This window comes from Lingula anatina, chromosome 4 (assembly GCF_051362555.1).
Source record: "Lingula anatina isolate TDL-2025a chromosome 4, LinAna3.0, whole genome shotgun sequence".
NCBI lineage: Eukaryota > Metazoa > Brachiopoda > Lingulata > Lingulida > Lingulidae > Lingula > Lingula anatina.
Genome location: NC_141770.1, coordinates 21,845,451 through 21,869,879, shown reverse-complemented (window position 1 = coordinate 21,869,879; position 24,429 = coordinate 21,845,451). Strand labels below are relative to the sequence as shown.

The 24,429-nt window shown below is 36.2% G+C and overlaps 3 protein-coding genes across 6 annotated transcripts; 1 reads left to right on the top strand and 2 right to left on the bottom strand.

Moving 5' to 3' along the window:
* The first annotated feature begins 20 nt into the window (after positions 1-20).
* Positions 21-10,261, top strand: LOC106160543 (uncharacterized). Of its 3 annotated transcripts, none has more exons than XM_013537178.2 (4): positions 21-133; positions 720-954; positions 8,594-8,793; positions 9,030-10,261. In XM_013537178.2, the coding sequence occupies exons 2-4, from the start codon at positions 730-732 to the stop codon at positions 9,562-9,564; spliced, it is 960 nt and encodes a 319-aa protein (XP_013392632.2). In that variant the 5' UTR covers positions 21-133; positions 720-729; the 3' UTR covers positions 9,565-10,261. The 3 variants fall into 3 exon arrangements, with proteins under 3 accessions (XP_013392632.2, XP_013392631.2, XP_086866498.1); XM_013537177.2 differs by having other exon boundaries at positions 30-213; XM_087010372.1 differs by having other exon boundaries at positions 118-287.
* LOC106160547 (triple QxxK/R motif-containing protein-like) lies at positions 10,207-14,060 on the bottom strand. Of its 2 annotated transcripts, none has more exons than XM_087010374.1 (5): positions 13,873-14,060; positions 13,547-13,621; positions 13,179-13,264; positions 12,719-12,851; positions 10,207-12,485 (listed from the first exon to the last, which is right to left on the bottom strand). In XM_087010374.1, the coding sequence occupies exons 2-4, from the start codon at positions 13,605-13,607 to the stop codon at positions 12,756-12,758; spliced, it is 243 nt and encodes an 80-aa protein (XP_086866500.1). In that variant the 5' UTR covers positions 13,608-13,621; positions 13,873-14,060; the 3' UTR covers positions 10,207-12,485; positions 12,719-12,755. The 2 variants fall into 2 exon arrangements, with proteins under 2 accessions (XP_086866500.1, XP_086866501.1); XM_087010375.1 differs by having other exon boundaries at positions 13,817-14,057.
* Positions 13,873-23,732, bottom strand: LOC147762574 (uncharacterized). The gene is made up of 8 exons (XM_087010373.1): positions 23,599-23,732; positions 19,125-19,267; positions 17,911-18,267; positions 17,515-17,615; positions 16,975-17,104; positions 16,577-16,630; positions 16,313-16,427; positions 13,873-15,901 (listed from the first exon to the last, which is right to left on the bottom strand). Exons 2-8 carry the CDS (start codon positions 19,261-19,263, stop codon positions 15,892-15,894), a joined length of 906 nt encoding a protein of 301 aa, XP_086866499.1. The 5' UTR covers positions 19,264-19,267; positions 23,599-23,732; the 3' UTR covers positions 13,873-15,891.
* Positions 23,733-24,429: the final 697 nt, after the last annotated feature.

Genomic DNA, 24,429 nt, shown 5'->3' with positions numbered 1-24,429 from the left:
TTGTTTACTCCATTCTGTGTTTTATATCAGTCCAAGTTCAAAACTTCCGGTACACATGCCCGTGTGCAGGTCTACGCAAATCGTAGCTGATTGAACACTACAGAATATGGCAAACCTAGGCGACAGAGAGCACGTAAAACAACATTTATTGAAGGCTGATATACTGGCAACTCATTATGCACAGATAAACCCACCGTTATCCAGGTTTTATTCGTAAGCGTGCCCCCTAAAAAGACAGAAAAAATATTACCAATCGTGGTACTTTGATGAACATTGAGCATGGCCAGGTAAATTATGAAAATGACATCGCATTTAGACAATAGTTTAAAATTAATCTGTTTCCTCTTATTTCCACTTCCATAGTGAGAGGATCCCCCTAAAAAGACAGAAAAATATTACCATTGGTGGTATGATGAACATTGAGCATAGCCATGTAAATTATGAAAATGACATTGCATTTAGACATCAGTTTAAAATTATTCTGTTTCCTCTTATTTCCACTTCCATTGTGAGAGGATAAGGGTTACATTAATCTGAATCCCTATGTATATAGTGTCTTTGATAATGTTTACATCGTTTTTCAGTTTCTGGCCTGAATTTTTGGCTTCCAGATAAATAAATCGGCTTTTCATTTATCTATTTATTCATTTTATCATTTATAGTGAACTTTAATTTTTAGTTTTGTTCCGGCAAGATATACAGGCACATTATCGTTACAGGTGGCATAGCATGCAGCTTCAGGATTATTCACAATATATCAGTGCATCGCCTTCTCCTACCCAGTGTAAATACTGCAGGACAATATTCCTGCCTGAAAATAGCCACTACCGTATTGCACCCAAAGTGAAAATTACAAAGAAGATTCATAAACTGTCTCAGAGAGCACAAACTAATACTTTGGGGAAATACCAAAAGCATTTATTAAAGTGTTATCAAGAAAGAAAAAGCATTATGGTAAGATGTAATCTGAGGAGGTGAATAATTAATTTTTAATAAGCAGAAGGAAGAAAAAATGATCAAGTCTTAACTGGCCTTTTACTAGAATTGGTAGGTCATTTAGATACACAGGAATTTGTTAATTTGTCATGAATGGCATTTTTATGTACAGACACAGATGTGTCTGTACATATTGCCATCACCTGCGTCTGTCGTCGCTGTCGTCGCCGATGCCGATGCCGGCACCGTGCACATTCCTTGTTAACACGATAAGTGGAGGGCAGTTTTACTTTTGGGCTTTATATTTACAGAGCTGATGAATATTCATAAAACGCAGGTCAAGTTCGAAAATCAGCATGATCGGGCCATTATTGTAGAAGTTATGCTGTTTTTTCACTTTTCAGCATATATGCAACCCTGTTAACACATTTTAAGGAAAAACGATAGGCCTGTTGTCATGAAACTCACAGGAGTAATCAATCTTACTAAAACGCAGGTCAAGTTCAAAAATCGGCATGATCGGGCCACTATTTTGGTAGTTATGCTGTTTTTTCACTTTTTAGCATATATGCAACACTGTAAACACAATATAAGAAAAACAGATAGACCAATTGTCATTAAACTCACAGGAGTGGTCAATCTTACTAAAATGCAGGTTGAGTTTGAAAATTAGTATAATGGGGCCATTGTTTTAGAAGTCATGCTGTTTTTTCACATTTCCTCAAATTCAATTCTTAGGCATGTTAACAGTCTTATTATTTAATTAATAAGACACATAAAAGTGTTTGTTTGACATTTCCTGCATCTTTACAACATTGTTAGTTGATTATGTAGAAATGATGGTAAACTTGTTATCGTGTATTGTGTAATAAAGTGTCAAAAATGGAAATAAACTCATATCAGTCAGATTCAATCATTTACTATGTTCAGAATGTCAGAATGGAGGAAATTGGACATTTGACACAGTTCTATTGATATTTGTCCCATCTCATCAATTTTCTTAGTTGATCATATAAAAATGGCAGTAAACTGTTTATTTCATCTTATATTAAAAAAGTGTTAAAAATGGAAATAAACCCATTTCAGCACAGTGCTGTCTAGTTTACATTTTGGCATATTCAAGGTGTCACTTTGAAGTTCCATGGGCATGAAGACCTTTGCTAGTCACATTTTCTGAATATACATGATATTATTAAAAATTGATGATCATTATGCTGTTAAACATTATGTAATATTGCATCAAAATTTGAAAATAAACCTATTTTGGGCACTGCTCCCATGATGACCATTTAAGGAAAACCTTGTCATTTACTGTTCTCAAACTTACAGAAAGAAACATGGGACTTAAATACAGCTTTAGTAGGCAATGCAATCTGTTTGGTAATTCTTTCTGCCGGTTAAACAGTTTTTTTGTGAAAGTTTAATTTTTCACATATTGGCATTTTCAAGGTGTGACTTTGAAGTTCCACAGGCTTGAAGACCCATGCTAGTCACATTTTCTGAAAATCCATGATACCTTTATTTTATTATTAAAAATTGATTGTCACTATGCTGTTAACCATTATGTAATATTGCATCAGAATAGAAGAACTCACAATTTTGGGTGCTGCTGCCATGAAAACCATTATGGGAAAACCATGTTACTTATGATTGCCAAACTTTCAAAAAAGAAATACAGGACTAAAATGCAGCCTGAGAAAAGCAGTCTAATTGACTTCCTTTTCTGGAAGTTATACATTTTCAGAGTGTGAACTTGAACTCCTATGGGGCTGAAGCTTTATGCTTGTTACACATTTTTTTTTTTTTTTTTTTTTTTTTTTATTGCATTTATTCACTCAAAAAAAAAGAAAAAAGAAAATATACAAAGATAATCAAAGATTGAAAGATTGAATGCATGTAATACAATGCTGGTGATAATTACGGTAATTAAATACTAATAGGTAAATAAAAAGATCATAAATATATAGATTTACTCTCACTCACTCATCCATCCATACATACTACGCGTATGCATGCTTGTTGTGAGCTACATCTCGGCAACTATGTCATATATAATGAAATATTTAGACAGAAAATCAAAGATTAAATGCATATGATACTGATAATAATTACGGTAATTAAATACTGATAAATAAATAAGAACATAAATATATAGACTTACTTTCACTCACTCATCCGTCCATACATACTACACGTATACATGCTTGTTGTGAACTACATAACGGCAACTATAGCGTACTAGAGGTGAAAATTTTAACACGTTATGGTAGGAATGCGTTTCCATTTTGTATTGAACCTGTCTTCTTTTCCTGTCTTTATAGCAATGTATTTTTCTATTTTCTTCTTCTGACTAAGAAAATGCAGAAACAGTTCAAAATCATAGACTGATGGATTTTCTGAATTTTTGTTTATGAATTGTTTAGCCACAATAATGCAGAAATTTAAAGCTTTTACGCGCTGGTCGCTTGACAGACACCCGTACATTATAGTTTTTTCATTTTTTCTGAAGTGTATGGTGTTATTCGGAATGTTCCACCAGTTTTCAAATGCAATCCAAAAATTTCTTGCACGTACACATTCTACAAAACGATGTATTATTGTTTCTTTCATATGGCAGTTAATACATCCTGGGCTAGTAACTATTTTCATTTTGAACAGTGTAGAATTTGTGTACAGCACATAGTGAATTATTCTGTATTGCATTATTTGTAGTTGAGTTTCTTTGACAGACTCAAATGGTATCAAGAAAACTCTCTGCCAATCATTTTCACTTACGCCTGATTTGATAAGATGCAAACTTGCTGTGGGTAAATTTATTACATTTCTTTCTATTAGCTTATCGTAAATGGTTTTTGTAGAGGCTAGAGTCCATACTATCTCATCTGAGTCTGTGTTGTCAACTGTTTCTGCATTTTCCCGAAGTTTACGTAACCATGATATCGGAATTGATTTTTTTACTTTTTCGTATTCTAGAAAATTCGGCAGCTTAATGTCGAAGTTGTGTTGATTTATTATTTCTTCTAATGATATAAATTCACCATTAATATTTATAATATCTTGCATATAATTTACTCCGGCTTTTGACCAATGCCTTAGATATATTGACTTTTTGTTTACAAGTATGAATCTATTATTCCATATTATCTGTTTCTTTATATCGGAGGCATTATTAGGGTCTGTTTGTATTACATCACTCCATGCATCTAGCATGGCTACGTAAAAAGGTGGTATGTCCGAAATGTTAATATTCTTCAGTTCATAATTACAACTGAAAATAAGTTTTCCTCCCACACTTCTTAAATATTTCAGTATGTTTATAACCCACGGATCATCGTTGTCAGCTAACATTATGCGCTTAACCATTGAGGCCTTCAGAGACCGCACGTGCGATGGCACATGCGTCAAATTTAAACCACCTTTACTCTTAGGGGCTATTAATGTATTTTGCTTTAATTTTGGTTTTTTATCATTCCATAGAAATTTTTTGAATGAAGCATCTATCCTCAAAATAATATCATTTGGGGTCTCAAGAACTGTATTAGCATAAACCAGTTTAGCCAGACCCAATGTTTTCAGTATTTGTATCTTTCCAATCCATGTGAGGTCTCTGCTGGACCAAAGGTTAAGCAGCTTTTCAATTTGATCAACTTTACTATCGAAGTCTAGAAACCTGCAGCTTTCGTAATCGTAAGAGAAATGAATTCCGAGAGCTTTTATTGGTCTATCCGGCCATAGCAACCCGAGGGGCTTTTCGTCGTTGAATCTATTGCTTCCAAGCCACAGGGCTTCGGACTTGCTCAAGTTTAGTTCTAAACCAGAAATTTGTTTGAATTCAGATATTAATTTCAATGCGTTTTTAGCGGACCCAACATCATTTAGAAATAGCGTTGTATCGTCGGCATATTGGCATAATTTGTGTTCATGACGATCAATAGTAATTCCCCGTATGGATGGATCTGCGCGTATTGCGCAGGCTAGTATTTCTACGGCCAGCACGAATAAAGGGCCGGACAGTGGGCATCCTTGTCTTACACCTCTTGTAATTGAAAAGAATCGCGAGGAATATCCGTTGTTTGTAATACAACTGGAAGCATTGGCGTACATAATGTCAAACCACTGAATGAAGTCAGGGCCAAAGTTGAATATTTTCAGGCATTTTTTTATAAATTCCCATTCAATGCAATCGAACGCTTTTTTAAAATCTAAGAAAATTGCCATCCCTTCTTTATTTTGCCTTTTTGTTGAGTACATAAGATCCCAGATGAGTCTTATATTTTCACCGATATATCTTTTTTTAACGTACCCGGTTTGGTTTTTGTTGATAATGGTTGGTAAAGTCATTTCCATTCGTTTTGCAAGTGCTTTTGCGGCTATTTTGTAGCTTACGCTTAGCAAAGAAATAGGTCGCCAGTTTTCCAAACGGTGTCTATCCTTGTCTTTTTTGGGAATTAGTGTTATTATGCCCTGCCGTTGGCTAATATTTAACTGACCAGTTTCAAAAGCAAAATTTAAACAGTCTGCCATTTCCTCTCCTAATTCTTCCCAGAATTTCATGTAAAATTCTGCGGAGAGCCCATCGACACCCGGGGTTTTATTCTTCTTTTTTGTAAGTTCTTTGAGTGCGTTTTTGCACTCGTTGATGGTTAGCTTTCCTTCACATGCGATTTTTAGGTCGTTTGGAATTTGGGGTATGTTTTGTACATTGAAAAATTTGTTTGAGATTCTCTCGTTAAAGGTAGTGTTCTGTGAGGTATACAAATTTTCATAAAACTTTTCCTGTTCTTGTAGAATATCTTTATCGTTAGTTACTGTTAGTGTATCATTAATTTCTAGTTTTGTAATTGTATTTCTGACCCGATTCCGTTTTTCCAAGTTGATAAAGTAATTTGTATTGCGTTCGCCCTTTTCGTACCATCTCACTTTACTGCGCATTATTGCACCTTCAGTTTTAGCTTCTAAGATTAAATCATATTCAGTCTTAAGTTTTTCTAATTCTTTAGCTTTTTCTTTATTAAATTGATTGTCTATCTCGGCTTGTAGCGCGTTGATTTTTTTCCAAATGTCTCTTTCATTTTCTCTATGTTGTTTAGATTTTTGCTTTGAAAATTTTATTGAAAACTGCCGTATTTCCATGGTTATCATATCAAATGCTAAACCACGGTCCTCTAAGTAATTGTATCTGTTTTTTGCTTCATTAATTACAATTTTCATTTCGTTAATATATCTTTCGTCTCCTAGTAAAGTATTATTGTGTTTCCAAAACCCTCGCCCTCTAACTGTCACATCTTTTGTCTTTAAAAACAAAGATATTGCATCATGATCAGTGTAAGGTGCGTACAGTATCTCCGCCTTTTCTATAAAACAATTTTCTATAAGTTCGTTAGATGTTATCCAGTAGTCTAGTCTGCAGGAAATTTTTGATTCGGAGTTTTTCCATGTGTATCTTCTTTCTGCACCATGGAACTTTCTCCATGTGTCATTTAAATGATATTTTTTCATAATAGTTTGTATTTCATGTATAACTTTATCTTTAATGTGTGTGGACAATCCACCATGTTTATCTAGCTTGGACAATGTGCAGTTGAAGTCACCCCCTATAATTACATAATCAGATTCATATTTAGCTAGTTCTTTATAGAGAAATCTGTAAAATTCAACTTGTTCATTTATTTGATTTGGGGCATATATATTACACATAAGAAAAGTGCTCGTACCAATTTTAATTTTCACGCCTAGAAGACGACCATCCGGGTCTGTAACTGTGTCTATAATGTCATATTCTATGTTATTTTTAAATAAAATCATCACCCCTTTGCTATGCCCAGTACCATGATTATACCAAACCTTTCCACCCCACTGAGCGCGCCATAATTTTTCGACTTTCTGCGAGCTGTAGGTTTCTTGTAGGAGGAAAACATTTTCAGGCCTTTTATGTAGCCACCTAAATACTCCCTTTCTTTTTTTAAAGTTATTTAGCCCCCGGACATTTAAGGATAATATACTAAAATCAAAACTCATAATAGCATTTTAATGTATTGACAGACATAACGTTTTCGTTGATATATATGTATGTACGACAATGAGTCACACCATTCTTTTCATCGCTTAACATACAGACATGTACCACGTGCACACTTTTACTTTCATACACAATCTCAGTCTTACGCACGGCCATTATCCACTTACTCACCTCATTTAAACACAAACATACACTCACACAATATACTACATATAGGAAAACGCACATGGGAGAGCGTTCAGTTTTGTGCGACAATTGGTTTTATGTGCGAAATTAAAGCAAGAGGAAAATGGAAAAGGGAGAAATAAAGTTCATGCTCAAGCGTTTCTTATCTTTAAATTAATATCATCGTGCAGGTCAAATTTCACCCTTTTTGTGCTGTCTTTCGGCCGACCATAGACTGACCCATTAAAGTACCATGCTTGGTCAATTTCAGGGTGGCTGACGAGGCGCTGGATAAGTTGCGCGTTCTTTTTTGTGACGTCATCTGCCAGTCTCAAGTTTTGCCTCGAGGTTTTCATTGCCCTTCTGCACCTCATAATTTTGGCTTTTGTCTCCGTGTTATTCACTCGTAAAATTATAGGTCTCGGTTGTTGTGTTTTTGCCCCAGGTATACGATGTACTGCTAGAATGTCATCATCCCGGAGTGTTATCTGTGCTACTTCCTTCAATGTGTCGCGTACGACGGACTTAGTGTTCTCCTTTGTCTCTTCCTTTATCCCGTAAATTTTAATATTGTTCTTACGAGAATACTGTTCGTTGTAGTTTGATCGTTTGTCCGCCTCGAGACTCAGTTTTGTGAGATCTTTTATCTCCTCTTTCAATTTAAGTAAATCTTTGTCTTTCCTTGCAATGTTTTCTGTAAGGTTTTTATTTTCAAATTCCAGGAAGTCTAATTTCTCTCGCATGTTGTTGATTTGTGAACCCATTTCTTTCTTCATTTCTTTTAACATTTCTGTAACTAAGGTGGTTACTAGTTCTTTCAGTTCGTCTTTGTTTATCATGTCTTTCATATAAGATTTTATTTCTTCTAGTTCCGCTAAGATAATGCTGTTATTTTCTTCAGCACTTGTATTGGAGACTTCGCTGTGCGTACGTTTGGGTGTAGGCTCACCCTTCTTAGTGTTTTTTGTGTGTTTGGATGACATGCTGAAAGGTTGACAGCACTGCGTGAAATTTAATGTAGTCAGTATGTATCATCCACTATGCGACGTTCGCGCAGACTGTCTATGTGATAAGGTTAAAAAATATCAGTTATTCACCTTATTTGTACTTTCTCCACCCGATCAGCTCGTTCACGGATGTGCACTTGTTCAGTATGTATCACATCAGACGTTGGGTTCACTTGTCTATGTCAAAAAAGACCAATTTATGTCCCGTGTCCTAGAGTTCGTGTCAACCTCTACGCCATCTTATCTCCCTCCGCTTGTTACACATTTTACTTACATTGGAATTACCTGTTGAGCATAATTAAAATTTGATGTTGAATTTGCAGTTTAACATAATGTACTTTTGCATCAGAATTGACTGTACCCTATTTTGTTTTTTTCCTTCTTTTTGTCTGTACATTTGACAGCTTTGCTGCCTTGTTTATGTATCATATTGCTATATTTCTTTCTTTTTCATGTGTCATTCCAGGTAATTTCTTGTTTAGTTTGTGGTAGAAAAACCAAAATATCATGTCCTCAGCGGTCAAAGCTGTCAATTAACAATGTATCTGTCGAAGACAATGTAGAACAGAAATTGTCAAAGTCTGCTAAAAAGAAGCTGAAAATGAAGATGAAGAGAAAGAAAGAGATTGAAGCAAAACTCAATATGACGGAGGATTTTGTCACTAGGTATAAACTGGGATTTGTATTTTTCATCCTTGCTTTAATCCTTGGTGTTATGAAAATAAAATTGAATTTTTAAAAATAGTTATCATAATATGTCAGTAAAGGCTGTGAATTCATATGGAAAGTCTTCTTTCATTTGTAGCATTCTATGTTCCAGTGCTGTTTAGAGGAAGGAACTTTTATGGTTAATGATTGTTAATCTCTGCATAATCTCATTTATTTGAAAATGTATTTTTCAGCACTCCTAAATTATTAGATGTTGCCTCTAAGAAAAAGAAGAAACAAAAGGCTGCAAACCATTTATTGGACAATCTACAACCAAAAGGACCTGTGCTAAAATTGTTCTCAGAAAAACAAATGAATACTTCAGATGATTCTTTCACCAAGTCACTGACAGAAGACGATTTTCAGGAGGTTTCGACAAATGACACGAGCAACTCAAGTAGATCGGTTCTCACTTCTTTGGGATCTTTGGAAAAATCAAGGAAAAGTCATGGTGGGTCTGGTTCACCATGCATGAATCAAAATACTGAATCCAGTATTAAGAAAAACACGTCAAAGAAGTCTCTTGATTCTTCTCATTCTGGATCTTTCCTCTCACCAAGGGCTGTGACCATGCTCTCTCCACAGATAGGGCAAAGCAAGGGTAAAAACTCAAGTAAAAAGAAGAACAAGGGAAAAGCATTTCATTCCCAGCTTAACCGCATGTTGGCCAATGAAGAAAGAAAGAAATCTTCATCAAGCTCCTTGTCAGATTTCCTCTCAAGTATATGAAGTCTCCTAAATTGTACTTAACCTTGCCATTTTTTATTGGCCATTTCAGAAAAAAAAATGTGAGCATTTGAGTCAAGGTCATTGATGCACACATTGAGTGTGACATTTGCATACTTCTGGCTTATCCCATTATTTTTGCCAATTCATACTTTAGTACCCTCCAATACGGAAAGGAATCAGCAGTTATAATAAGTGATATGAAACAGTTATGCAAATATTGCACAAATGTTTACTTCACTGATGTGTGTCAAATGCTCACTTTCTTTTATAAAATGACCCCTACATTGTACCAGCACTGATAATTAGTGATAATAGAATGTGAGGGAAACTATTCCAACACTTGCGATGTGTGATAGACTTGTAATTTTTGCCAGACTTTTTTTTTTTTTTTTGCGTCTTTTTATCAGACTCTCATTCTGCGAAGAAATTCATCACACATTAGTCAATGCTGTGACAACAGACACAAGGCCCAGTACCAGGGGAAAAATAAATATACAGATTGCAGAAATTAGAAAAAAATGTTTTTTGGACATTTGTTAAGTAAAGCAAAACTGGTTGATGAGTTGTAAGTTTGATACAACTGCTGAATTAATTTTAAAGAAAAAGCTGTCAGTTTTCAACACTGAAAACAGAAGGCTTGAATGTATTTTGATATTTATTTATTTATTTCCTTGGAATTAAAAATGGAAAAATGTCATGTAATAGTTGTCATTCTACCATAACATTGGAGATGCTCATGGACAATTGGTGAAAAATGGTACAGTTCGGATATAAGATCTAATATACCGTTTATTAGATCTTAGTTCGGATGTATCCCGAGTACAGACTTAAATTACATGGAAAGGTTGGAATGTTCTTGCATAGTTTCTTTTCAACATTTAAAACATTTTGAACACATTAAAAAAATTCAGATCCAAGCCAAAACCAATAAAATCAAAGCCCTGAAATCCACCAGGTCTTTCATCAAGCCCCATTTTCATCACTTTCAAAATGTAACACCATTTTAGTAGTGTACAGTAGTATTTTGGCTTGGCTGTGTATGACAATGTTTAACTTACAAACAAACACCACAGTGACTGTGATTTATAAATGCATAATGAAATATCTTTTAAAATCTGTGAATCACTTTTCCTTTCATTTGGCAGGTCAGAGACCCAACTTACTGTACATAGCAGTTGTTTTTCTTTCATACATGTCACAAACCATTGTGTCTTATCACTGATATATCACACAGTAACATCATTTAGCCTACACCAACCCATCTGATAATAAACAATAAAGAGCAGATTGCTGACCTAAAAATCTATTGATATGTTATCACTTAGTCATGCTGCTCTACATGTGAAAATAGTGTGCCTAAATGTCTTTGTGAAAGACACGCATATAATTATTGTTTGTAAACACATTTCATAACCATTAATCCTGCTCGTCTTCCCAAGTTTCAGGGGTTTTTTTATCTGTTCTTAAAATGTGGTACAAAAGACTACCTTGATCATAATTAAAAAGGAATGTTTCAACTGGGCTCTGACTTGGGGTGGATTGGTCAGAATCAGGATAAAGCTAGACTAATATATTGTGCCATTTTGACAAACTAGTTTGTCTCGGGCTCTGTTCTTGCAGAGGCACAAAAATCAGTAATATTTGTAACACAATGAATACTATAAAATTGTAACAGATATTTGTGGCATTCTCCAAGCTATCTGGCATAATATAATTTGACAGTGGCAGTACAATTTGGTATTCTCATTCAATAAATGTCAACTATAGTTTTAGAAGATATTTGAACTCTCCCTCAGTTTTCATTATTCACATGCCTCTAGCTGCCATTTCCAGTGAGCTGATAAGAGGAAGGTGAGGAGTTTTCAGTGTCCTCTGCAACTAGAGGTGATACAATACATTGAGGCTAATACCAGTTGACAATCTGTGTGTAATCTGACCTTTGAGAACATTGCACAATTAAGCCATTGATTCAATTAATTTGAAAACTAAATAAAAAGGAAGTCTCACAGAAACTGCACCTTACACAACAATGTACTAGGTACATGTAAAATGAGAAAACTACCTAATCTTTGGTAATTGAAGAATTTACCATACTTATAAATATTCATAACAAAATTTTCTTCTTTACAAATTGTTTGTATCACAAAGGCCCCTTTTCACATCATACATAATGCATATCGGTATCGAAACACTTAGACTGGTCCTAAAATGTCATTAGGCTACGGGGTTTTTTTCCCATTCACAAGTTTGCTTCCAACTGTTTGGACCAATTAAAATTGAAAGGTTATCTACATGGAGCTCCATTTGGGTAACTCTTCGGTAATAGCTGACATATCCAGTTGTCAATCTCCCGTAGTATTTGGATACATATGGGTGATGGTGTGAAAAGGGGCATCCTTTAACCCATTAGCTTGTGAATGTATGCTTAAGGGTCAAACACCATTTTTGCGTTATATTGCTATAGAATCGTGCATAAATGAGAAAATATTTTTCTTAGGTAAGATATTTTTAATAAATTAACCTGATGGCACTGCATGACAACCTCTTTCATTTTATCTTATTTTAAAATAAAATACAATCCCCTTGTACTAAATTGCAACTTGCTTTTGTTTTGTAACTAGCATTATTCAAAATAAGCAAAAATCTAACAAAAAAAAGTTCAATAAACACAACTGCTCAAGTGTCATCAAGATAAATGTTGCATGTACAAAGTACATGTAAATGCCCAGAGTGAACAAATTTTGGCTCACACTTACTTATAATTGTTTTTTAATGACTTGCTAAATTCCAATAAATTCAGTAGAACTATTTTACTAATTTTTACATATCAATACAAGAATGAGGCGAGCTATGATTTCAAACAGTCAGGCTGGGATTGTGAACAGATTTTGAGGACCTCCTTCTGCATCCAACAAAAGGATCTGAAATAAATTAAAACTGAGGCAATCAAAACAAAGAGAGAAAAATCATAACATAACCAACATAATTTGCAGGATTATCTTTTGTATGAATAAAATATTCATATTGACTTGTATATAGTGAATCAAAACATTTTAAAAGGCTTTCACAAATTATACAGATATTACTCTTGTGTGAATCTTCATGCCATCATTCAAATAATAAAAGATAAAAAATAAAACATCTTTTACATTACCTTCTCTTAAGAAGTTTATTCTGATGGTCTCCCAGTGTTAGCTGCTACTGTTGGGGTCTGACAAGGAGAAGTACAGTAGTGCATACACAGCCCCAAGCATGGCTACAAACACTGCTAACATCAAGATGACATCCTAAAGAGATACAATTCAGAAATCATCATAATGGATAAGTACTTACTAGTGACTGAAAAGTTTTATGACTACAAACTTGTACAATTTGGTACAAATTGTATTAGATTTATGATACACGTAGCTCTGTGAGAAAAAAATAATGCAGAGATAAAATGCATATCATGATCAAATTTTTTCCACTTTTAAAAATGTGTGCAGCATAAAATTAAAATTTGTCTGTAGATTCACTTTGTAAGTTATTAGTAGCCTACTATAGGCTTATGTAATGCATGATCCTACTGTACATTGTACATGTATCTGTTTTTCTATAATTCATAACTGTCTTGCCTTTATATTCAATCCAGATTTTCTGGCCTCTGCTGCCTTTTTTACTGCTTTTAATTCTTTCTTTGACTTCTTATAATCTTGTTTACCTGAAATGGGAAAGTGAATGCAAATCCGTAACATTCCATTTAAAAAATAACACAAAGTAGATTATAATATGTTGCATGCATGTCTACACTACATCTTATTTGTAAAAAATGTTGTGATACCCTAGAGGTGCATGCACAAAGAAAGTATTAGTTATAGCAAGGAATTCAAACAGAACTCCATGGTTATAAGTAGACTGATCCAACTCTGTGAGGACTCTCAAGAGTTTATCTATTTGTGAAAACCAGAGGTGCAGAAGTTGGTTGCCTACTTCATTTACCTACCAATCTGTTTCCTATAGTTCTCTATTGGTAGCCCTTCTGAATCTTTTCTATTCCGTCCCATGTCATTGAGTTTTTCTGGAAGTTTGAATTTTTAAATTTGTAAGCATTTAATGTTTGGTCAATAGGATATTTTTAGAATTTCACAACAAGGAAAAACGCAGACCCACATACTACATGTAAAAACACTGAATGCATTCGTGCTTCTCTTTATTTTAGTCTTTAATCTTTTTTAACCTTTTCCCCGTGTCTTTAAAATTAAAATACACATACTAGTAGAAGCATCCAAATGAAGTCAACCTGCTGCAGTACATGTAAAAAGTACTTACACTAGCAGCGTGCATCGGACCGTGCAGAGTTGTAAAATGAAACTACAATTTCTCAGTGTAACCCCAAACAGAATTTTCCACGGGACCTGAGAATGTAGGCTTTCTATATGCCGAAGCACGCCAGTTTTCTCCAAATATATTACTGAAGTGCCAGGCTGACCGACGGCACAACAAACCGGACGTGACGTAGTGAGAAACTGAGCCACATATCAGACCACAGAATACGCCATCTCATGCTCAGCTGTATAAGAAAATGCCATTTCAGGCCAGGGAGATATTCCTGTCCGTCTGAATCAACGCACAAAATGAAATAACTAAATAGTAAATCCGTAGATTTGTTATAATTTTTCAATTCATATTTTATGTTACAATCTGACTAAATTCATTAAAAAGAGTATCATTGCTCAATGCTTTTCATTATAGATTTTTAAACTACTACATATACTGTAAATTAACAATTACTGTAGTTTCCACCACTCTGCGGATAGATAGCGCAGCAATTTGAAGCCTAACGAGAATGTGCTAGGATCTCGGATGGTTTATCATTATTGCGTATACCTAGTCTCCATAAATCTTTGGCCCAAGCTTATGCCGAAAGGAAAGGACTTTTTCATAAATCTTACCGCTGCATCCAAACAGGACTTCGATTATCTCTTATTTATTTATTTATTTATTTATTTATTTATTTATTTATTTATTTAGTACGGTTGCTTGAATATAGTTTTGTTCTAATGACATGCTTTCATTGACGCCGAACTTTTATGCTGATAAGAATATCCTCAAAATATCAACAGCGTTAATGGATACACAAAACGATACACAAAAGACTTTCAGATATTTACTTCAATGATTAAACATGACTTTCTAGGCAAAATCACGATAGCAGTTGTTTGTTTTACTACGAAAGGTGTTAAAATAGCGTATTTGTTCAGCCATGTAACGAAAATCCCCAAAATTGACCGTAGGCTATTCTTTTTAGGGTACGTATTAAGTAATACAACAATGTCAGCACACAACGCATTTTTGTGAATAGGTTATTTATTGACATTCATTCTTAATGCACAAATATTTCTTTTATGACCATTTTTTCATCCACGTTTTCAAAGCCATTACAATTTCTGTAATATATATCCTCTATAACTGCTGTCTCTTGTTATCCGGCTAAGGAATGTTACTTTATTAACTTGAATAAACCTGCTCTTTTTCTATTTGCATTGTCCGTTTTTATTTTCAAAATAACAGATTTCTTTAAACATATTAAAAGAAACTTCATATCTGATGTTAAATAGATGTGCACACTGCAAGCTATAAGTCACCGTTCATATGGTTATTTACTCCCCAAGCAAAAAAATTGCTATAATAAATTATGGTTATTTGTTGTGCGTGCATTTGGATCACAGTCGCTAAATATATATATAAACTGATAAAAAGGCACTCTCCATTAAAGATCAAACATGGATACTTCGCTTTTTCGCAATATATGATTTACTATTCATGTTGTTATATACTTCCCTACTAGACCAAGCTCACCCCTACCTCAATTGTGTACCCTGTATATAGGTGCAATAAGATTTGGTGTTTTGTTGTGCGTGCTTATGGATCATAGTTGATAAATATATAAAGTAATAAAATTGGCACTCTCCATTACAGATCAAGTATAAACAATTTGCTTTTCCGTAAGGCATCATCTTTAGCGTAAAATATTTTTTTCTTCTAAAGTATACCTTGTAGATTAAGTTTATCTTATATTGTAGACCACCCGATCTCCATGTGGATCACAAAAAAGATTTTGAAAAATACTCATCTGATTATTTCAGCATCTCGAATGTCAACAAGTGTGACAGGAATGGTAGTCATAGGAATTGAAGTCCGGGGTCCCATATAATTAGTATAGGTTAAGGTTAGTCGGAATACTGGGTGTAGTACATTGGACGAATGTCATTTCATGCTTGAGGCGCTTGAGGGATTTTACCCGAGTCGTAAATTAATTTTGTGACATTCATCTGGGGATAGTACAGGCTAGTTAAGGCTAGATTATGCAAAAAAAGTAAAAATATATTAGTCAATAAACAGTACTTAATCTTTCCTCTAAGACACTGCAACCGGGAAGCGTTTAAATATATCAATTACTTAAACAGTCGCAAAATTAAAATTTATAAGAAGAACTAATGGTATTTGCACCTAAGAACTTTTCAAATTGTCGAAAACAATGATAAGTTTATACTCTACAATCTAATGCATTGATGTGTGTTAACAGGCACTGGTGCGCTTATGCGCGTCTACGCTAATGATTAACGAATTCATTCATTTTGAATAGGATTTATAACCATTGAAAATCCTCTCACTGGCTCTAGGAAAAGACGTACTTTCAATATCAGCCAGGTCCTAACTCTGTATTTCAATGTGCAGTATCTGCTAAAATGTAAAAAAAATCACTGACCGATTGTTTTCACATCCAGGTCTTTGTCCTTCACTGTGTTCACCGACTGCAGTGCCTGCAGGCTCAACACAGGTTCCTGCCTCCGGTTCTTGGATTGTGGGCAGTTGAGCACCTGCTTTATGGGAATAAAAATTGCTTGTTAAAATAAAAACAAATAAACCGCTATAACTCGCAGAGCTTTGGCAGTCTTAAATAAATTGGTGGCTTCAACTGTATGCAATGCTGTTAATGTCTTGTTCGTAAAACTGATGATACTTTACTTACATGCACCATTGGTTAAATCTGGTTCGTGCTTCTTTCCAGCATTTACCAGGTCACCTGATGAAAATCATCAAAAAATTTATTTTTCAATTTATATCAATATTTTACAGCGTCTTTGACTTAGTAACATTATATTCTATAACTATATTTCTAGACTGTCATATCAGCGTTAAAATACATTTAATGTCAATTATAGATAACGTCTGTTATTCACCTCAAGCAATATCACTATAAGTTTTGAGTTGTGAATAAAATGACTTTAAAAAAAGATAAGAACAGATAAAAATAAAACAAAGTGCAGAACAAAGATTAGAAAAAGAAAAGAAAAATGAATAGACTAGTAATAATGTAACACCGACATTCGACAGCTATGCTGTTCACAGTTATATTCAATTACGTACATATGATGCAGTCAGTATTGTGAAGTTCTATTTTGGGTCTCTCCTTTCGTAGAAATCGTATGATCTTCAGGTATTTTTCCTCCGGTGTCTCTCCTTTACGAGGGCCACTTTGGACGCTCTCGTAGCTTACCTGGGATAAACATTAGTATTTGCGGTTAAAAAAACAGTTTCAATAGATTAAATTAAATATCAGTGGACTGCGTTTTTTACACACATTGGTTTGGTTTGCCGAAGCAATTTTACAAGACACAGAAAGCAACTCAGAAAGTAGCTCAGAAAGCAAACAGATAAACGGGACCAAGAACATAACTTCCATGGTCGAATTCGAAGTAATTGCATCTTAATCCTTTCAACGTTTACTTCTTTAAATGGTGCTATTGGTATTACATATTATACAATGTTTTCAGAATAAGTTGCTATCCATTTCCTTCAAACACTGCAGCAGAGGTGACAATCTTGTATACCTATACCACAGTCCTAAAATGATGTTTAGGTATGAACAACAGCTCATATATGCCCTCTCCTGTCCACTATTCCTACCTCCATCCAAATGTGATTTTTGTCGCACGGGGTCCACAACCACTTTCGTTTCTCTGCGCAGTAGGCAAATCGCACACTCTGGCTACTTGTTGCCTTGGAAACTTTGGACAAAAACAAAAACAAAAAACTATAATACGTTAAGACATCTCTTCTTTTGTTCTGTTTAAGGATTTCCATCAATGAAGCATAAGAAAAGAAGTGTTCAACATCGATAGTGATTTTAATGCTTAAACATAACAAAAAGTAATAATTAGAAGAAGAAAAATAATAGAATTATGATAAGAAGAAAAGAAGGAAACGTGTACCGCTTTAGGTTTAGCCAACATGAGGCTGTGATGAAATAGTGTGTGTGGCGTATCTTCCGCCAGCAATTAGCACAACACAGTGTGTACTCACCCTCCTTAGCATAAAGCGATTGCTTCAAGTCGACGAACATCTGCAACCTCTCCTCATTTTGTATTTTGACTGTCAAAGAAACGTTCTTTCCTTTGGTGACTTCTGGGGTTAGGAACAACTTCCCCAGGCGCTTCTCCAGCTCTCCACTTCTTTTTGCCTGCAATAAATTTTCCATGGATTCCAACCCATCGACGTTCATGCTAAGAATGATGCTTCCCGGGTCCAGTTGGTGTTGGAAACTCTGCACACCCATATCAGCCATGGTTCCTTGGATTGCTTGTATGTTTTGATCGGGTGTGTTATTCAACTCTGTTTCTACCTCTCCGTCTGATACTTCAATGGACAGTTTCAAACGTTCTAAAAGAATACAACTAAAAGCATGATCAAACTGATATCAATTTCACGAAAGGAACGTATGGCGTTTTTGTTTAGAGTACATGTGTAGGCCTACGCCTGTGTCCTGACTTAAAATGGATGACATTAAAAATAAATTTACTTGCCTAAACGCATTGATCATGGTAATAATACTAAACTATGGGACCGGTGTGATGTACCACAGTCTTCCACTCCACCCCCACCCCCCTTTCTGATGATGAGGGGTCCAGGACCCGTTATTTCGAGACAGAAAATACGCTGGATTTGCAAACACGGTCCAACGAACTCCAGGATGGTAAGACTCTGTGTTGCTTGACAGCGATCAGTTTCCACGCGCTGATCCTTGCCCCATCCCCCTTTTACCCCAACTCTAGACCCACCAATTTCTCTCCCATCCGTTCCATCTCCGCTTACAACCGTCGTGCTCGGAAATATGTGACTTTTCTAAAGTAAAACCCTAACAGCAAAATGTTTTTACTTATAAAGACGGGGAAATATAAGCTCAATAATGAATAATAATTATGATGTGTTGATTGCCAAAAAAACAACAACAACAACAACAACAATAATAATTATAATAATAATAATAACGTAAATTAGGTTCTTATACTTCATTCCATTTCTCTTCTCTCTACCAGAGGCCAGCTGATTGATGACGCCACAGTTAGCAAAAGACATATCTGTGAGCATCTAGTGGAAAATCAATCTGTGACTCTAATAGAGGGAACCCTGATCCGCCTTATTTGCTCTATTTCTTTATTTGCTGATTTCGGATATTTTCCGTGCATCAACTACTTCCTAAAATTCAAACAAATACAGTACAATAATCAATTAACTACCCTCAGGTTCAGGTTCTGCAGTCTCCTCACATCCAAAATGGACTGCTGGCTCAGCGTTGACGTCCTGTCCTTGTTCATTTGAACTGTTACTATTGTTATCCCTCGTAGAAGCTTGGGGTTTCGACTTCGTGCAGCCCATGAGCCTTTGGAAGTAAATGAATAATAGTGTAGCTATTGACATAAGTTTAAAAAACAATTGATGATTTGATTAATACATCATTGTATTATTTCTCTGACATGTACATTTTCAGCAAATTTACCCAGTGCCAACGTTACATAACATGCTCTCTGTCGCAGAGCCCTGAAGTTAGTGTCTAGTTTCTAGTTTCCAGTTTCGTTTTTCAAAAACGAACCTGGCAACCAGAAACTAGTGTCGTTTTTCAAAAACGAACCTGGCAACCAGAAACTAGTTTCGTTTTTCAAAAACGATTCTGGCAACCAGAAACTAGTGCCGTTTTTAAAAAACGATTCTGAGAAGCTAGAATCGTATTTACGGACAGAATTAGCCGGTGGACGGAAGGAGAAGCAAGCAGCGGTAAGCGCATACCGCGACTAGGTAACCCTCACCGTGAAATCCGGGCAGGGTGTAAAGCAAGGCTGACACTTGCACGATTCTGTGGCACGCATTGGCACGATTCGAGTCGTACCAGTGCGCAAACTAGTCGTAAACTGGCATGAAGTGTGCGTTAACCCGTCGTGACTGCGTGCCATGTCGGGACGAGCATTTTGAAATGTTCAAAATTTTGGTCACGACAAAATTTCGCGACCGGGTAGTGAACTGTGCCCAAACTGTTCGTGAACTCGTCGGGACGATGCGGGAGGATGCGCGCCATGCCACGACTGTTACAAACTGCCACGAATAGTCCACGAACAGCTCACGTATATTGCGTGCCCAAGTCGGTACGACACCGCGCAAACTCGTCGTGCCAATAGGGGAAGTGCGTAAACTATGCGCAAACTATGCGTGAACTTGTAGTGCCAGTTCGTGTCAATGTGGACACGCATTCGTAAGCTATTCGTTAGCTCGTCGTGAACTCGTCGTGAACTATGCATGAACTAGTCGGGAACAGTGCGGGAGCCTCCCACTTCGTGCCCCAAAATGTCACGACTTGCCACGACAAAATCGGGGCCAAAAGTTGTGCAAGTGTCAGCCTTGCATTACGGTCTCTCGTCGACGTGCGCTGAGACCGAGACGGTCGCCGATTATTGCCAACGGCGTACAGGCAACCCTCATCGCGGAAGCTTGCCAGATTGTTTACGATGTTACGGTCTTTCCTCGCTGTGCTGGGAGGTCGATTTGACCGTCTCTACCAGTCGCAGGCAGCCTGCGCAGCGGAAGCAGGGAATGGGGCTTAAGTGGGGGTAGGGGTGGGGGAAAAGGGGTGAGGGTGAAGAGGGGGAAGGGGCCCCCGGGACCTCCCTTTGTAGTTTGAAGTATAATTTTTGATTTTATTGAATTTTTGAAAAACGATTCTGATGTCCAGAAACCAGTGTCTTTAAAAAAAAAAAACCATTCTGGCAACGAGAAACTAGTGTCGTTTTTAAAAACGATTCTGAGAATCCAGAATCGTTTTTGCGGAGAGAAACAGGGGTGGGCAGAGGGAGAGGCAACCAGCGGTGTGCTTGTACCGCGACTAGGTAACTCTCACTGTGAAAGCCGGGCAGGGTGTTACGGTCTCTCCTCGCCGTGCGCTGAGACCGAAACGGTCGCCGATCACTGCCTACGGCGTACAGGTAGACTTCACCGCGGAAACTGTGTTGAATATACATACCTAGGGATGTTATATGACCGTGGCGATATGATGATCAAGGGCAACCTCGAGCGGCTACACAAAAATGTCTCGCTTCACTCGACATTTCTGCGTAGCGTCTCTCGGAAAACTCCGATTTAACCTCGATTTAGTCTAGAATTTCACGACTACATCTTGGTTAAATCAGTCGAGGTCTCTTAAATGCTGAAAGCCAAAGACAGAGTGATCATGTGACCTTCTTGGCATCAAGAGAATAGGCACGTTGCTTACGTTATATACCTACCAGTAGACAAATTTAAAATCTCTCACACTCTTAAAAAATTAGCATAACCTTTTCACGTTTAACAATTATTATTTATCATTTTATTACACTAAGTCATATCATATGGGTATGGTTTGAAAACGGGAATTAGTTTACATTTGAGCGACACGTGTATTCAAATTATTTTTAAATTTATATCTTTTTAACGAGGATTGTGTTATTTACCTTTTGTTTTTAAGATGTTCATTCTTCCTCTTTATCAGATATATCGGTAAAAATCAAGTGTATCCCCCCTTTGAACTTGTAATAACATGTAGCACATGAATACTCTGAAAACCAGCAAATGTATATTCCGAAACCGCCTCGTAGTAAAAATGTCACCAAAAAGTAGAATTATTACCCCTGTGGACTTGAAATAAACATCCGTTTGGTTTTGACTATATTCCGTAACCGCCTCGTCGTCAGAAGTAACAATAAACAACTAGAATTATTACTCCCGTGAACTTGTAATAAACATCAGTCGATTTAGACTATATTCCGAATTGCCTCGTTGTCAGAAATATCACCAAAAAGTAAATTTCTTTCTCCTTTGCACTTGTGAAGAATTAGTTTGACTATATTCCGGTCTGACTCTCCTTTTTTTTATCAGAAATGTCACTAAAAAGTAGAGGTTTTGCCTCGGGGAACCTTTTTTCCGCAGCAGTCCCAGCTAGGTGTGGCTCAGGAGTTTATTCCGTATAACATCTCTAGAGCGTGATATAGTGTCACTTTATTAGGTTTTAGGGGTGGTTCAAGATGAAATGACTGTATTTATTCTCGGTATGTATGTCAAATAATGCACTGTCACCCTCTCGCGATATATGCCATGAACACCTCTCGCTGACGCTCGAGGTGTTATGGCATATATCGCTCGGGTGACAGTGTATTATCTCACACATTAACGGTCTCTCTCGGCCGCGTGGGTAAGCCTAGACGACCGCTGATCCGCATCATCGGCGCACAAGCAGCTTTCACCGGTGATGCCGATCAGGGTATTCAGGGAGTTTCGGTTTTTTCTCGCCGTGCGCTGAAGACTAGATGACCGCCTCTACGAGGCACAGGCCACCTTTACAGCGAAAGCCGTGAAGGGTGTTTAGGTGGGGTTTAGGGGTGGGCGGAAGAGAGTGAGGGGGGAAAGGGCCCCCAGGGTCTTCCTTTGTAGTTTGAGGTATAATTTTCTAATTTTATTTAAAAAAAAGATTCCGGCTTCTCAGAATCGTTTTTAAAAAACGACACTAGTTTCTCGTTGCCAGAATCGTTTTTAAAAAGACACCTATTTCAGTGACCGCTACCGTCTCGGTCTCAGTGCACGGCGAGAAGAGAGCGTTTAACAACCTTTCCGACTGCCGCAGTGAAGGTAACCTGGTCACGGTAGACGATAGTCGCGCGTTGTCTCTCCCCCGTCCAATACTGTTTCTCCCCGTAAAAACTATTCTGGCTTCTTAGAATCGTTTTTGAAAAACGACACTAGTTTCTGGATGCCAGAATCGTTTTTGAAAAACGACACTAGTTTCTGGTTGCCAGAATCGTTTTTGATAAACGAAACTGGAAACTAGAAACTAGACACTAACTTCAGTGCTCTTTCTGTCGCCCCGACTTTAGTGTGCATGGAAAGGCCTACATCAAGTCGGGGTATAAGTTACCTCAGCACCTGAACCAAATCTAAAGGGCACTTTTTCTTTTAAGTATACTGTGTGTAAAACAGTTAAAAAGCTAGAATTATAAAAACCCTCAACGTGTGTATGTGTGTGTTTGCGGCTTGAGAAATCTTTCTTTATACATTAAACGTATTATAAAGAATGTCTTTAATCACTTGAAAACAATGGGTATAGGCCTACGATTAAATTTGACATTTGACATTTATCTACTTTCCACAGATTAAACAAACATTTTCGATGAAGACCATCGTGTGATATAAAGCTTAACGTTATACATACCGTGTTTTGTGATAAATTACTACTTAAATTACACGTGCTTGTCTGTCGTCAGGATAAAGATTAACCCTGAAGATCTTCTTTAGGATTATGAGGTTAATGGGACTGTATTGTGGTGTGCATGGAAAGGCTGACACCAAACCGGGCGTGATTAAGCTCAACACCTATGCTTTTTTATTTTATGTGCAGTGTGTGAAACAAAAGGAAATACCAGAATCGCAAATCTGCTTAATGCATTTGCGGCTTGAAAAACCTTTACCTTACAATATTCTAACGCACTCCCCAGCAAACAGAGAACGTTTATAACGTTACCATAAATTTATCTACTTGACTTCTTACAGATCAAACAAGTCACATTCATTTTTTGATAAAAAACACCATGTGATATATAGCAAATTATTATTATTTAATTTATTGTGATTTCCAACACAATTCTATATTCTTATATCATTAAAATCAAAAAGCACGTTTCAAATACCAATACTTACGGTTTTATGTGCGTTGACCTGTCGAGCTTCCACAATTAAGTCTCTGATAAAATAAAGCTTCTGATATAATCAAGAATGACTTATATATTTATATTATGACACTGTGACCAATTAAATATTAATGGGAACGTTCATGTCCAGAATTAGTTATACAGTCTTGGCGGTTTACTATTGTTGAGTGTATTAGGTCCTGTTATGATAACATATCGTATGACTTTATCTCAAAGCCCTTGTTATTCTAAGAAGTGTTTGCACAATGTGATGATTTAAGATAAAAGAGCTTGTCTAGCGGATATAATTAGATTATGATTTACCTTCAGTATGACGAATGTATTTAGGGTGTTTATAATTGGTAATTTAATAAAAATTAATCTAACTTTAAGTGGGCTTATACAATTTAAAACTTTTCAATTGCTACTTTCAAGTCATTTTAATAGTTTTTACTGGAATTGGCTGATTAGTGTATTCTGTTGAAAGTTAAAATCTAATGCATGGGACAAGGTTCAAGTGAAATATATAGCCTATGAAATAGTTATTTATTTAGAGTTTTCCTGCACTCAAAATACATTAATTGTTTGTTAGATTTATTTACAATATTAACACCATAACTGAAGGCCAAAATTTTCTTTTTACATTTTGACTGTTGAGAAAGTCCGCTCCTCAGTGATATATTGAGAGCACTCAGTGGTAAGCATGACACACCTTTTTGGCCATCGACTTGAACTGTAGAAAGTGAAATGGTCGGGTGGTTTAACAGCATTGCGTACACCGAATATTCATGAAACGTTCTTTGTGACTTGTACCGTGAGGTGAGAACTTTTTATGAATATT